The sequence below is a fragment of the Balearica regulorum genome, chromosome 10, assembly GCF_011004875.1.
Source record: "Balearica regulorum gibbericeps isolate bBalReg1 chromosome 10, bBalReg1.pri, whole genome shotgun sequence".
In the NCBI taxonomy this organism is placed as follows: domain Eukaryota; kingdom Metazoa; phylum Chordata; class Aves; order Gruiformes; family Gruidae; genus Balearica; species Balearica regulorum.
This window is the reverse complement of record NC_046193.1, coordinates 10,747,988-10,763,043: the sequence shown is the minus strand read 5'-3', so window position 1 is coordinate 10,763,043 and position 15,056 is coordinate 10,747,988. Positions and strand designations below refer to the sequence as shown.

The window sequence follows — 15,056 nt, the reverse complement described above, 5'->3', positions numbered from 1 at the left end:
CAGAAGTGTAATGATGGTGCTTCTACATTTTCATTGTCTACTTAACAATTCAGTTGTGGTCCATCTGCTTCTCACACCTCAGAAAAAAAAAAAAGCATGAAAAAAACAGAAGTGCAAACAAAGTGACATGCATGCACTTGTTTCCTTCACATTTTACCAAGTTCAATATGCTGACAAACCAAATGGGACCAACAGGAAAAAAATCAGCTCACTCAGTGTCTAGGGAAGAACACCTAGATGTTTGCTGTATAACAGCATGTAAGAACTCTAACATCACAGGAAAATGGGTCTGGCACTTAAGATCATTTAATTCTTGCTATCAAGTAGAATGTCCTTCTTTTAGCTGTGAACTACTGGATGCCAGATGTACCTGGAATATTGCTTAAACCTACTTCACTCCAGCTTAACATCCAGTGCAAATGCATACACAAGTAAATGTGTGTTTTAGGAAACAGTCACTACTCTTTCCGCAGTGACCAAAACTTCCAGTGTTTAATACAATCCTCATGACCAGCTCACCCGTTAGACCACCTACTGCAAAACAGTCTTGAAGGCATCCACATACCAAAGGGCTATTTTCTTAACCTAAGGTACTACGCACCACTTGGGGCAGGAGAGACATGACCTAACACAAACACCACGGGCTGTATCAGTTGTTTGTCAAGGCTAGGGTCTTTTTCCCTATCCCACCCATCTGTACCCGCTCTTTGGTTCTCCCCAGCTCGTGCTACAGTCTTCACAAGGCTCCTCCACATCCCCACAGAAGCAATTTCAGAAGTGAGAACGGACTGCAGTCCTTCCTCAAAACTACCGCACCACAGCACACAGTGCTCCACACTTCCCTGCCAGCTGCAAGGAACAAGTATCACCGCTGTTTCTGCCTGAATTCCCAGGAAAAGCAGAAAGTCAAAACCTCAACATCTCCCAGCATGAGCGAGATGCAGCCACCGAGTCCTTAGCTCAGCACCTTCCCTACTCTGAAAGCTGCTGAGTTCTTACCAGGAATATGCTCTCCCCCATACGTGATGTTAACATCGTAGTCTCCTGGAACATAAGGAACATACTCGGCGCTGCAGCTCCCATCCTTGTTATCTTTACAGCTTATTTTAGACTCTGAAGGTCCTTCAACAGTTATTCCAAGGCCACCAATTCCTGCCCCTCTGCAAGACAGAAATGCACATCATTAGAATTACCTGCTTTTAACAGCAGCTTCGTAGCCTTCACAAGCTCTCGCTGCAATTTTACTTTTACTGGAAACGCAGTAACCTGACTTCTGATGTCCAGCCTTCAGCGTGCTCTGGCATGCAAAGCTGTTCAGCATAACCCCACTCACATCTTCCCAGAATTTTATCCTCAACCATTATCAACCCCTAACCTCTGCAGAGCAGAGTGCTCCGTACGCGATGAGGTAGCACACACAGTAATCAAAAGGATGCAGTTTGGCCTTTTTATAAATACTTGTACTGGGTTTAGCATCCTGCATCACACAGCTCACCACGCTCCTCTCTCCCTCAGATACTCCTTAAGGATCAAGTAGGCCCCTTTACCTGGTGACAACCGAAAAGGCATTTGGCTGATTTGTGAAAGCCTCTTTGAGTCCGGGTCCTTGTGCCTTCACGCGTGATGGATGGCAGCCCTCTGTCACATTCACTCTGAAGGGACTGTTTGGCACAGGTACGCCATCGTACGTTACACTGACTGTGTGTGGACCTGTTAAGAGAACAAAAACACTTCCCAAATTCCCTAAATATTCTCATCACTTAACATGACTTCCACAAGATGCTACAGACTTAAATGCCAGGATATGGGTAGGAGCTTCCTCCTGCATTTCACAAGACTTCACTAGCATTTCATAACCAAGATGCCATGTACATGCTGTTGTTCTGAAGCCAACTTACTGTAAAAGTCAGTTCTTCAAATTAAAATAGAGCTACTTCCTGCAGAATTAGCTCCTCTACTGGCAAAAACCTTGCTAAGATGCCAACAAGTTACTGGCAGACCTCAGCAGTTTGCCAAATAAAAGTGTCAGAAGAGCTGCCTGCTCTTGGTTTTCCCCTCTCAAGTGAAAAAAACTAAAAACAACAAAACAAAAACCCAGAGGTTACCCTTTTCAAATGGCGTGTACTCTACTGAATACGTTCCATCGGCGTTGTCTTGGATGAGACAGTCTGTGGGGGAGCCAGACGGGCTCGTGATCTGCGTCCTGATGTGGTCACCACCAGCCTTCGTTAGAGGTCGAGCATCCACAGTGAACTCAGTTGTAGCTTCTCGGAAGACATCTGCAGGATACGTTTTGAAGAGTCACTTCAAGAATCACATGTATTTCGGACGACAAAACATTTTGTGAACCAGCACGATAAACAACTAATTTGGGAACATAACGAAACACCCCCGCCTGAGGGTCACCATGGAAACACGCAAGGCTATAACAACTTTTAATGCTTAGAATACTCTGTGCAGGATCAAGGACCGCAAGTCCTACCAACTCTGATAACAAGTTATTCTCACCTTTCCCTTCCACTCCTGGCCCCAACACTTTAACTCTGCTTGTGTCCACAGCTGGCTCCACTTTGACACGGGCTGGGAATTTAGGCACTTGCTCTCCTCCATATCTCATCTTGATCGTGTACATGCCAGCCGAGAGCGGCACGTACGTTACGACATAGGTCCCGTCTTTGTTATCATCGATCTGGACCTCGGCTTTGGAACCAGTATCCGACACCATGTCTACCCTCAGGTCCCCGGGACCCGCTTCGGTGCAGTCGACGTTCAGCAGCCCTGCCTCCCCTACTTTACCACGTTCCAGACCCGGGCCCGTGGCAACGACTTTAGAGACATCAAACGGCATTTCTATGTCTGCCTTAAACGGCGAACCAGGAATGTGAACTTCTTCGAAGAGGATGTTTACAAAATACTCTCCAGGCTTCGTAGGCAGGTAGGACACAGAGCAGGTTCCATCGCCATTGTCCGAGCATTCAATTTTAGCTTCACATGGGCCTTCTACCGTCAAACCCAAACCTCCAGTTCCTGCCCCTTTGGTATCTATCGTGAATTGAGCTGGTTTTCCAACGAGGCCCCCTCGAAGACCTGGACCATGAGCTTTTACCTAGAAGAGAATATGCAATTGAGCTAAACTCATTTTTTTCATTTTATTGGCAGCACAGACTGCCTCATTAGACTTGTTTGTATGTGGGACTTGATTAACAAGCTCTTAAATATACACAGAAATCAACGCCTCCTTTGCCACTCCTCCCAGTTTTACGTAAAGTTGGTATCTCTCCTCCAAAGAGATTTCCAGGCAAGGATATTCATCTTCTCACCATAGATGTTTTTATATAGCCACGGGATATAAAAGGTAGAAACATTAAAATATTTGATTGCTATACACACATTTTTCTTGAAATCTATTTCCTTCGAAAGAAGCATCTCAAAACAGTCGAGATGCTCATGAGGCCCACTTCTATTAAATTAGGAGCACTACTTGTCTTTGCCACATTATGCAGGATGCCTTAATTAGTTCAATGTTTTTCAAGTACAATGGTATAGGAATGACTTCCATGAGTCACAAAGCCTGCAAAAGGAACAGCTCAGCGCTCTGCGTCTGAGTCTGGTTTGGCCAAAACCAAGCCAAATCTCATGCAATAGCCCACAATTCAGTTTTCAGGTATCAGCTGCTGTTATAGCCCTAAACCATTCACTTACCTTGGAGGGGTCTGGAGGTAGCGTGGCCTCCACAGTATAGGGGCTCCCTGGGATTGGGTTGCCATCATAGCTCACATCTACCATGTACAGTCCTTCTTCCCTTGGGATGTATTTTGCAGTGCTGCACTCCTTACCCAGGACTGGTTCCACCAGACATGGCACAGCTTTCCTCATAGGACTGGAAATATTAACATCCAGTTTACCTTGCCCACCAGCTCCTTTGGTTTCAATTACAAATTCCTGATCCTTTCCTACTTCCACTCCTGAAAGACAAAACCCATATTACTACGTTAAGTACTCAACATCAGACAGTGCTCCAAGAAATTTCTCATGCATGTACTACCAAGGGAGCAAGCACTGGCAGAGCCCTGCTCAGTCTGCATCCTTCTCCATGCAAAAAACCTGCCAAATCAAACAAAAAAATAAACAAGTGCTTTGGCTAATTGAAGCTACAAAGCTACAGTGCTAAACAAGCCTGTAAGACATGGCCTGACAGCAGCAGAGGCTCATTTCAGGGTGTTTCAATATTTCACAGCCCTAAGCTTTTCCACTTCTAGAAAACAAAGAGACTGTATGAATGACATTCTGCACTGTAGCAGTTACATATATTTGAACAAACAGCCATCTAGCCGCAAAGAAACCAGATTTCATCAGCAGGTACCCAGCCTGGTGAAGAGTCTGGCTCTGTCACCAAAAGGGACTAAACCCCAATACATGCTTTGTCCAGATCACTATGTAATTTTTGCTAAAAAAAAAAAAAAAAAAAAAAAAAAAAAAATTCTAAATTTCTAAATTGAAATTCAGTCCTCAAGAGGACCAAATCAGAGTGATCAAGCTATAAAGTTGGAGCTGGCTAATCCCCAACTGTAGCAAGTTAAAAAGAAGATTGTTTTGCCCACTGCTGTTTCGGCAGGACATGTTGGCTATTGCCCAGATTCAGGAGACACTTCAGAGGCAGGCGATGGGGCTTCCAGCCCAGAGGTACTTACTGTTTTCGAGTCCATTGACTTTAACTTTGCTTAGGTCTAGTGGAGCAGCAACACCCACAGTGAAAGGGCTTTTAGGGATAGGATCACCACCGTAAGTTACCAAAACCTTCATTGGACCCTAGTTGGAGAATTTACAAGTTAGCTCAGTTCCTCACTTCATACAGACACACTAACACCCGAGCAGTACATAACCACTTCACCTAATCCATCTTAGCTGGCTACAGCCAAACTTACTGCTTTATGGACTCTCAAGCTCTCATCCCACTGCAGCCCTTCAAAGTATTAAATGGTTTGTATTTAATGCAGGAAGAGAGAAAAAGACAGTTCTTTCCAACATTTAATTAGACTATAGTCAAGCTGCCTGGCGAAACCTCTGGCTCAGGCTGGCTCCCACCCTCCCGGTGCTCAGACCCGACAGCTGAATGAACATCCCAGTGCTCCAGCCCAGGTATCCCCTTCCACCGCACGGAGAGGCCGGGCCAAAGCCAAGCCTGCAAAGAGGCTGTATTATTACAGCATCTGAAATACCAGGGTTTTAAGCTCTACAAGTCAGAAAGATTAATGCTCTTGTGTATTTTGGCTGGAATACCACACAGCCATGGCAAGCTCCAGCCCACGATGTGTGCTCCTTTTATTCTCTCCTACCACAGCCCATATTTTAGCTATATTCACCGTTTGCTTACTTTTCGTTCTTGGCCGGTTCAGCTCCCAAGTGAAATAATCATGGATGCTTCACGCAAGCTAGCGAATAGCTTCCATGATTGTTCTTGGTTGTTTTTAGAAAACACACACACGGGTAGCTGTAGCAACACCGTGAGATAGATAAGGCTGGGTAAACAGCATTAAACCAAGGCTCCTCTGCTGCTGACGCGGCCCCTCAGGAATTTAACTACCTAGTCCGTCCTCCCCCTGCTCTGAAGAGTCCAGTCTCACTTGTAAGCTGCTGCTTACGAACCTGAGAAACACAGGGTCCAGGAACAACCTACGTGCTCACAGCCTGGAGGGACAACAAGGCTGCTCTAATTGCTGTGTAGTCTGTAATCATCTCCTCTTGTTAACCACTGCTTTCCTGCCACTGCTATCTGCGAGCATCTCCTGTAAGTCCACAGCTGCTCTGTGACCCAAGGTACCCCTCCAGATAGGAGGCCCAAGCGGGAAACCTGGTTTGGGCATCCTGGCTTGTTTCACCACTGTTTTTCACGTGAAACGTAGCAATCTGGTACTGCTCGCTCACACACACAGAGTTCAGACAACTTTCCTCCCTTCTGCATACAAACCCTGACTGAACGAGCTAAAGCTTCTCCAAACAGGCACGCCAGCCACATCCTGAGATCATGCAACTGCCTCATCCAAAAACAAATGCTAGCTCTATGGTGCCTCCAAGAATGCTAATCCAGCATTATCAGATAAATCATGCTGCAGTCCTCCGTATCAGTTCACTTTTATACAGCCACATTCAAGGAAGCGGGCGCAGATGACCGAGTAGCTCTTGTGTCTGTTCAGCAGAACAGGAGCAGCAAAACTCTTATCTCAGCACTACAGCACCTATGTCTTCAGAAATACAGGAGATCCGTGCATTCTGGCATTCCGTGGCCCTTTACAAACATGCAAGCACAGCACAAGGAAAAATACTTCTAGTTATTAGCAGCTTCCACTTTCAGCTCCTTAATAGTGTTGCTAGGAAGCATCTGTCTGTGAACCAAAACGAGTTAGACTGAATTTTTTTCCAACCCAAGGGCAAACCTCAAATACAGACAAATACTTGGACGCATTTAATCTGGAGCCCAGCTTCCCTCCCCAGCACTGACTCCTTCACTTTTCTACTGGGGAGCTGCTGCACCATCACCCAAACGCTGTGCTGCTTGTCCCCACTCTGGTTTGCACTACAGCTCCTTTGACGACAGCGGCTTGCTGAGAGGCAGCACACCACAGCCCCAATTTTACAGAATCGCAGCAGCCCAAAGCAGCTGGTGCAGCAGCCAGCTCCATTTACCATCTTTCCTCTTCAACTGATAAGGTGTGGAACGACAACATGAGCTGTGCACTACTGCTTCAATATCTCACTTGTTCCCAGAAAACTGTGACAAGCTATCAATGACTACAACCAGAAAATTGCATTACTGCTTTCCAATCCCAATTGTCCTGCAGGCTTTAGGGATCCCGGGGAACAGGACACTCTGGCAAGTTTTATCTGCTCATTCCTCTGCGCACGGGTACCAGGGAGGGAAGTCAACATGAGCCGTTCACGAGTCAGACCTACCTGCTGTATTGGAGTGTACCTAACAGTGTGGGAATAGTCATAGTTGTCAATGACATCCAGATCTGCCACCGCGTCTCCTGGCACCGAGCTGCTGAACTGCACATCCAGCGGCGCTTTTCCAGCTCCCTTGGTGAACACAGTGAAGTGCGTTGGCTTGCCATTTTCCACGCCTGAAGAAAAATGTTAATTCTAATTTATGCAGAGCTCGCACACAGAAACTCTTCCCAAAAAAGCGTTCGGTACCTATAAAGCCTAGTCAAGCAAAATGCCAAGGGGATGGAGTAGTTTCCAACCGCCTGGCACCCCACCCCGCTGTATCCAGGACTGCATCCCAGCAATGCTCAGCCAGGCAGCGGCTGCCCCCCAACAGCCCCCCACAGTCCAGTGCTGGCCGCTCCAGTGGCTCAACCCAGCTCTCACCAGTTTTGTTCAGCCCAGGTCCTTCAGCTTTCACTTTGCTAGCATCGTGCGAGGGGTCCACTTTAACTCTGAACGGGCTGGCAGGAATTTCCTGCAATAGAAACACAGCTCTAAACATAACCAGGTCACTCTTCACTAACCAAACCAAGGCAGACAATCATTTGTAAGATACTCCTGCTTTAACTCCAGCACCATCTTGAGTAAAATTTCGCCTCAATTAAACACTCTGCTCTGCCTTACTGAGTAGTCAAAGTTCAAAGTAGGGCAAAGTTAATAGCTGGACAGTTTGCTGGGGCCTCTCTCCCTTTTTGTTTTTTTAAAGGAAAACTTATTTTTATTCCCGTGTTCCTTGGAGAGTCACTTAGGTTTTCGATCCTTTAGAAAGCAGCGTTGCCCCATCACTGAGACCACGCTCATTATGCCAGCCCAACACATCACATGCTTGAACTTCAGCGTCTCCAGCCAAACCCTCTCATTCATGTACCTTCAAGTACTACAAAAGCGTTTTTAGAAACAGTGACCAGACGAAGTGCACGTGGGCTGAAGCAGAAGGAGCCAGCTGTGAGCCACCACAGCCAGCTGTGGAGTGGCATGTGCCCGGTGATCAAAGAGCAGATAAACACACTCCGGAAATATCAGACTCTAAAATGAAGATTACAAACCTCTCCTGCAAAAAGCACTTTAATAGTGTAGCGCCCAGCGGCGGGTGGTGCGTATTTCACTGTGAATGTATCATTAGCGTTGTGGATGATGTCAAAATCTATGTCTTCTTCCTCATCGCTGACCACACGAGCATCACACTTAATTCCAACACTGACATCACCTAGGAAAAGCAAATGGAGGTCTTGCTACTGGACAGTACTGACACTGCTAGGCAAACAGCCAGCGCATTCCCATTTCCGGGTAGTTGTTCAAGTCACCATGTTAATTAGTGTAACAGATCACATCACAATTCATTGCAATGTTCTGCTTCCCAAGGTTTTTTCCATGAAACAAGCAAAACCAGTATGAAACAGTACATAGTGCCCCCCTTGCATGACCTGTGGTTCTGAGCAACAGCCCAGACTGCCTTTACCTTCTCCCGCGTCCGTGCAGTCGACAGTGAAGTGGGTCGGCTCGTTCGCTTTCAGGCCAGTTCTCTCCACGCCAGGTCCAAATACTTTCACTTTCTGAGGATGACTCCCTTGACCTATAAGGACCTACACGGATTCACAAGGGTCAAAATCGCACATCTGTGTCATGCTCGAGATCCAGTCAAGTCGGAGCATTGCTTGGAGAGAGGCTACAGGAAAACAGCACCAAGGCAAGAGGGAATTGCCCCAACTCCCCCAGGCTGCAGCTGGACTGACAGACCTCCAACATGTGAGCTTGTAAAAAACAGAAAGCTTTTTTCAAGTGGACAGATTCCTAAAAAATGGGAGCAGAAGGGCACACCCTCCTTGAAGTTCACAGAAGGGTTTTATCAGCCTAGTTGTAGTAACAAGTAGTTGTAAGCATGAATGTCCTACTCGGCTAGAGCTGGTAATATCCGCCTCTGTACTTACCCTAAATGGGCTATTGGGCACGTTGGCTCCTCCCCAGACAACAGAAATTGTATGTTTGATTGGTTTAACTGGCACGTAGGAACAGGCGAACACACCATCAGGCTTGCTCTTTATCTGGATATCGATAGGGTTTCCTTCTCCATCCTAAAAAGCAGTAACACAAGCAGAAGGTTCAGGTACTTTAAAAATGTTTGCACAGTTTGAACAACCCAGGACTGTTCCAAAATGTGGGGCTATTTTTCCAGAACTGCTGCTCAGAAATACTGAAGAAATGCAAATTACACTCCCGTAAGTCTTCCTCATCTAACACTTGCTCATTCCTAACACATCATCCTACAAAACACATTTTAACAAGCTCGCCTGAAATTCACAGGCTCAGAGACACTTTGTGGGTGCTTCCAAATGACAACTCCAGGAAATTACAGCTTGCTTTGCTGAGGAGACTCCAAGTAAGGAAGCAAAGCCATGTATTTCGTACACCAGGGAGAAGTCACCTTGTCTTGAGTTAGGTTTGTTGCCTGACTACATTACACAGATCAAAGCACAGAGCTTTGAGAGAATTACACATGCCCAGAATTAAGTGGTGTGTAAGCAAGTAGAAATACTTAAGGCATTTTTCTCAACAGTATTAAAGCCCTTTTGCTGAAGTTTCACATAGCTGCCTTTGGCTTTTTACCTGTGCATACATCTTCAGAGGTGCTTTCCCAGCGTCCTTGGTTTCAACTGTGAACTCAGCAGGATTGTTCACTATACAGCCAGTCCTCTCCAAGCCCGGGCCATAAGCCTTCACCTAAAAAAAACCACCCCAAGAGTCTTAGCTAGCAGTTCAGAAAGAGAAGTAAAACTAAATGATTTATTTCTAAAGACCTTCCCCTTCCCACAAAACCCATGAAGCATGGGATACAAGTAGAGGCTAGTGCAAAGTTGAGAATTTGGACTAATTCAGCAAGTTTTCATTACATTAAATCAAAACCACAAGAGTGTTATTAGAAGAAGCTGAGTAGTATCTAGCTGGAGCATGGCAAATTCAGAGTTTTAAGTAGAGGTAGCTTAAGAGTCAAGTCTGCTACCAGAAGCCTTCAGAAAAATCTCTACTGTAGTTATATCAGACATGTGTTATGCCATCAGTGAACTCTTATACATCACCTTATCCGGGTTGAAGTCTCCTGAAGCTGGTCGGATGAATGCCATGTAAGGGCTGTCTTTTATGTCCTCATCATCGCACATGATGTGCACAGCATATTCACCAGGCTCTTTGGGCCAATACTTCACATCACATGAGCCATCGTTCTTGTCATCACACTCAATTTTAGCCTGAGAAGGGCCTTCTATTGCAAAGCCTGAAAAAGGAACAATTAAGTTCCTCATGTTAGGTTTGCGGTGGTTGCTAGTTTAACACCACTTCCCCAGACTGCTTTTTATTAGCCATAACCACGCCTGATGCTCTCTATCGCCCTTCTGCAATATAGGAAATAATCCATCATTCTCTTCTGGATCTCATCCCACAAAACCACAGCTAACACTCCCTACCACACACGTTCCTGTCTCTTGGACTTGCCTTTGATACTCTGATACAAGTTTGTGTTTAGACCAAAACGTCTTAGAGACGTGGTTTCTCTGCTGCTGGGAAAGCTATTGTTACTCATGAGTTCGTTGCTAGCGTTGCAATATATAAATATTGCAGGGAAACTAAGTACAGTAACATACCAAGAGAGCCAACTTCTGTGCCAATGGACTCTACCACGAAGTCAGCCGATTTGCCCACAATCCCCTCATGCAGTCCTGGCCCCCAGGCTCGCACTTTCTGAGGACCTGCTTCATGACCCACTTGAACTTCAAAGGGGCTACAAGAGAAAAACAAAGCATGGGATTAGAAATGAGGACAAGGACAGGATCCATGTTTTTCCCCAGGCATTTTAATGAGCTTTTACATTGGATTTCCCAAATTAATAGATGCTATCGTGTGGTGGCGCAGTGCCCAGCAGACTGTCTTTCTAGCAGAGAGGTCATTCAACCCATCACGTGCTTAACGTCTTGCACAAATACTGAGAAATACTTGGCTTCCACTGTTTGCTGTAGCCCTGGACACTAACATAACAGATCCCTTCAAAGTCTCACAGTGAAGTCCAAGCTGTACGATCCACCAAGTTTTATTGGGTTTTGTATTCATCATTTTGGGTTTAGCAAGGCTGATGCGAATCACCTTTCCAAGCCTTCCCAATACAAGCCGCTGCAGCCCTAAACCAAGCTGTAGACAAACTGTCACAGCAACTGCTGGCCACTAACTTTGTTCCCCACCAGAGCTTCTTCAAATGTCAACGTTGCTTTAAAAGCCCACCAACTACACAACCCACCGAAGGCCACAAAAACTCAGAAAAAGCTACTTCTAACTCACCTTTTTGGGATGTTGTGCCCACCCCATGTAATCGTGACCACATATTTCCCTGGGGTAACTGGATAATATTCAAATGCATATACACCATCCATAAAGCCTTTTTGTTTCACCAGCTCCTCCAAGCCCTCTGTTGAAAGATCAGTTCAGCATTAAACTTAACAGCTTCCATCCTGCCTTCAATTACTCAGACAAGTTCATGTTTTCTAGTATTTATTTTAGCTTGCAAGAATAAATTTCTTCCACCAGAAAAAAAAAAAAAGGTCAGGTTATAAAGGAAGTTAGTTCTAGTTGCCCTCTAGGACAAAGACAGCAAACACTTCCAGAAGAAATACAGCAGAAAATATTTTAAGTTACCAGACTTAATAGGTTCCCTTGTGTTTTATTTTCTTAGTCTGCAGTATGATGCATGTCATATGTTAAAACAAAAAAGCTTAACATTTGTCAGACTTTGCAACCACAAGTATGCAGGGAATGCCTACTTTTCATTTTCTTCAAGACGAAGAATTTAGGGAGAAAAGCTTAATACACTAAAATTTACATCGATACGTCTGTTGCTTTTTTCCCCCCGTAACCGCATTAAGCCACACAGTCAGAGCACTGTGCGTGTGGAGGAGGTGAAGGCAATACAATGCACCTTTTAATACTGTCCCAGCCGGGGGGAGGTGACCAGCTCACGAGTGCAACACAAGCACAGCAGCTCCCGGAGACCAGCAGCACGGCCACTGCTGCTGGCAGCCTCAGGAGCCCGCTGCAAGACCCAGCGGCTGCCGGCGCTCCTGTTGCCCCAGCCTGCCGTGGTCCAGGTGGAGGGCCACATCCAGAGCTCAGGACACAGCAGAGGACCTGGGGACGGACCCTGGCAGAAGGTCCCCATGCCAGACTACAGGTTCCCTCAAACATCTCCTGCTCATGTGCCCAAGCATCCATTGCAGCCAGGAGTGCTGCTCTGAGCCGTTCCTAGCTTTGCAAGAACAGGATTTCCACCCTGTCAGAGACCCTGGAGCATGACTTGCTCCCACGCATCAGATGAAGATGTGATGCAAAACCATAAAGCTTGGAGGCCACAGCAGGCAGACACATGGATTTTCTCAGTTTTGCTAATCGATATGCATTAAAATGGAGACACCTAAACCAGGCATAATCTTACCCAGCCCTGCAGATCAAAACCTTCACACTAGACACAAAGTACCAGAAATCCCTTCTGAAATTTGGCTTTTTATGGTGATACAAATCCCATCAGTTCCATCAGGCCACCATCTCCTTACTGCTCTTTCTTTTTGCAGTCCCCATTTCACCCCCTTCTCCAAAACACATCCACAGCACAAATTCACCCCAACACTTACTCGGTCCCTTTATAGTCACTCCGAGGTCTCCGCTCCCGGCTGCTCTCGTATCAACCTTGAAGTCAGCCGTTTCCCTCATGCGGACGCCCTTGGGCTGCAGACCTCTACCAGTGGCACGACACGCATTCGGATTGCAGGCTGCAAGGGAATTTCAGACATCAATACCGTCTTTGATTCTCAACATACACATACCCCAGCCAGCCTGGAACAACCTTTAGTTTAATGTTGACTCAGGGCAACCACAGCTTAGCTTTCAGCACAAGTTTTAACGTTACAGTACTAAGGCAGACAGACCGGAGTCTGCCCAGCCGTTGTCTATGTCCCATGGCATTTGGGCAGCAGTGTTCGGTGCAGCCAGGCAACGCTGACCCCATGCAAAGGCCATTTTTTAAAATTAAATCAAACGCTGAAGCCCTGTCACTTTCCAATTTGATGCCAGTTGTCATTATAAAACTTTTACACAGCTATCATGTACAGATATTCACCATACTAGGCACAATCTTCTTGATGCCTTTCGTGTTGAGAGGCGCACTGCAGCATGGGGTGAGGTTTCCCTTTGCAGATAAGCCCCAGTGAGCAGTATTACTGTGCTGTTCTTTCAGAAGCACATGACTGGAATAACTGCTATTAGCAAAGTCAAGTTCTGCACGTGCTTCGTTAAGAGATGTCACGTCAAAACCCCCTGCTTGTCGTAGTTCACGCTTTCAGAAGCAAAGCCATCAAGCCCTCTGCAGACCGAAGCAGCCATGGCTAGGGGCAGTAGGTTGCATATGGGTCAGTTTAAGCTTATGCTTGACCCCTTTACTCCACGTGCTTCTCCAGGCCTGCAGAGTGGCTACATAAATAAGTAATGCGCACTTATGAACGGTCTTCATTACACAATCCCAGTTATCACGTGGCCTTCAACTCCAGAGACCTGAACGGTTTGAAGAGACTTACAAATAATCACGGTTTCCCAGCAGTGTGAACCCAACATGCATTTCCCCCAAACACGCCGTGCTTATAGCAGGAGCACAATTCTGCCAAGCCGCTTGTTAGGTTTTTATTCATTTCAATAGCTTACAAGTTTTACCCTCACCCCTGCAGCAGCCAACATCACTCCGTGTCCTACACTGGACGGTGTCAGCAATGATCGCATGCCATCTGCTAGCTCTGAAAACTCGGTGGGAGCATACAGTAGCGTGCCCAACACGGAGTGGGAACGGCTCGCAGAGCCCTTACACGACTGAGTCAGGCAGCTTGTGGTTAAGCCAGTGACTGGGTCACACACCACTTCAGTTCACTTGCAACTTTCTTCCCCATCCCCAACAAAACCAAAAACCTTTTTGGCTGGGACAAGCTGCAGGCTAGAAGCTTACAAAAAGCAAACATGACGGAGCATCCTGCACACCTCTTACCAACTATGAAGCCATTAGCAGTGAAGTCCAAAATTCCACAAATGGAGGGTAGCTCAGGAGAGATGAGCAGAGATCTAAAAGCATAGGAGCACGTAAGGATGGAACAGAAAGCAAGTTAGGTGTCAGTTAAGGAGGAAAACAGTAAATATAGTCATTTGAGGAATAAAGGTGGAAAACAGCAAGACACTACATAGCTGCATAAGACACTTCAAAAAAATACAAAGAGCAGCCTAATGTTCAGAGGTCTAGGCAGAAAGGAAACTCTAGCAACAAAAGCAAAATTACTGTTAGAGAGCACTGTTTTACCCTGTGACTACCCAGGTGACCCACTGAATCAGGTTGAAGATGTTGAAAGGCACAGAGAACGTCCAAGGCAAGACTCCAGCATATTCTGTGATCACATCCAGGAGAAAAGTGGCCATCTACATTTAGGTGCATTTTTAAAAAGCATACCTTCTCCGACAAGAACAGTGCATGGAGTTTTGGGAATTGCCTCCCCAGCAAAAGCCACTTTGACAACATGAGGACCAGCTTGAACAGGTTTGTAGGTGCAACGGTAGACTTGGTTGCCTTTGTCTTCTATTGCAACTTCAGCAAGGCTCCTCCCCTGAGGATCCTCCACTTCCACGTTCACGTCACCCACACCAGCACCTGCAAAGGAAAGAAGCCCAGCTGAGCCTTGGTTTCCCCACAGTGCTGTGCACCATGTTTAGGATCACAGCCAGCTGTCCTCTGCTGCCATTTCTAGGTGCAGCCAGAACATTCAGCTTCTGCTGACAGCAACCAAACTTTCAAGTGGGGAGGGGGCAAGACAGGATGGTGGCATCTCCGTGAAGCCATGAAACCAGCAGGGCTCTGCTGCTCCATCCACAGGGTTTCACAACAGTATTACAGCACCGAATACACACACAAACTAGTTACCCTATTGCTACCACCCTGTAGCAGCTCTATCATAAACTAGCCCACAACTTTACCAATCAGTTCAATCTCTCAAGCTTTGAAGCGG

At 46.3% G+C, this 15,056-nt stretch overlaps 1 protein-coding gene across 4 annotated transcripts in view; it reads right to left on the bottom strand.

Moving 5' to 3' along the window:
• Nucleotides 1–15,056, bottom strand: part of FLNB (filamin B) — a 73,816-nt gene that overhangs the window by 26,251 nt on the left and 32,509 nt on the right. For all 4 annotated transcript variants that reach the window (XM_075762070.1, XM_075762072.1, XM_075762071.1 and 1 more), the window contains exons 8-24: nucleotides 14,504–14,701; nucleotides 12,654–12,791; nucleotides 11,311–11,437; nucleotides 10,623–10,759; nucleotides 10,062–10,255; nucleotides 9,592–9,705; nucleotides 8,916–9,059; nucleotides 8,447–8,570; nucleotides 8,034–8,194; nucleotides 7,372–7,462; nucleotides 6,952–7,121; nucleotides 4,692–4,809; nucleotides 3,703–3,965; nucleotides 2,509–3,106; nucleotides 2,106–2,279; nucleotides 1,548–1,710; nucleotides 1,000–1,160 (exon numbers count right to left, since the gene is read on the bottom strand). In XM_075762070.1, the coding sequence (XP_075618185.1) occupies nucleotides 1,000–1,160; nucleotides 1,548–1,710; nucleotides 2,106–2,279; nucleotides 2,509–3,106; nucleotides 3,703–3,965; nucleotides 4,692–4,809; nucleotides 6,952–7,121; nucleotides 7,372–7,462; nucleotides 8,034–8,194; nucleotides 8,447–8,570; nucleotides 8,916–9,059; nucleotides 9,592–9,705; nucleotides 10,062–10,255; nucleotides 10,623–10,759; nucleotides 11,311–11,437; nucleotides 12,654–12,791; nucleotides 14,504–14,701 (3,075 nt within the window). The remainder of the gene's footprint in view (nucleotides 1–999; nucleotides 1,161–1,547; nucleotides 1,711–2,105; nucleotides 2,280–2,508; nucleotides 3,107–3,702; nucleotides 3,966–4,691; nucleotides 4,810–6,951; nucleotides 7,122–7,371; nucleotides 7,463–8,033; nucleotides 8,195–8,446; nucleotides 8,571–8,915; nucleotides 9,060–9,591; nucleotides 9,706–10,061; nucleotides 10,256–10,622; nucleotides 10,760–11,310; nucleotides 11,438–12,653; nucleotides 12,792–14,503; nucleotides 14,702–15,056) is intronic.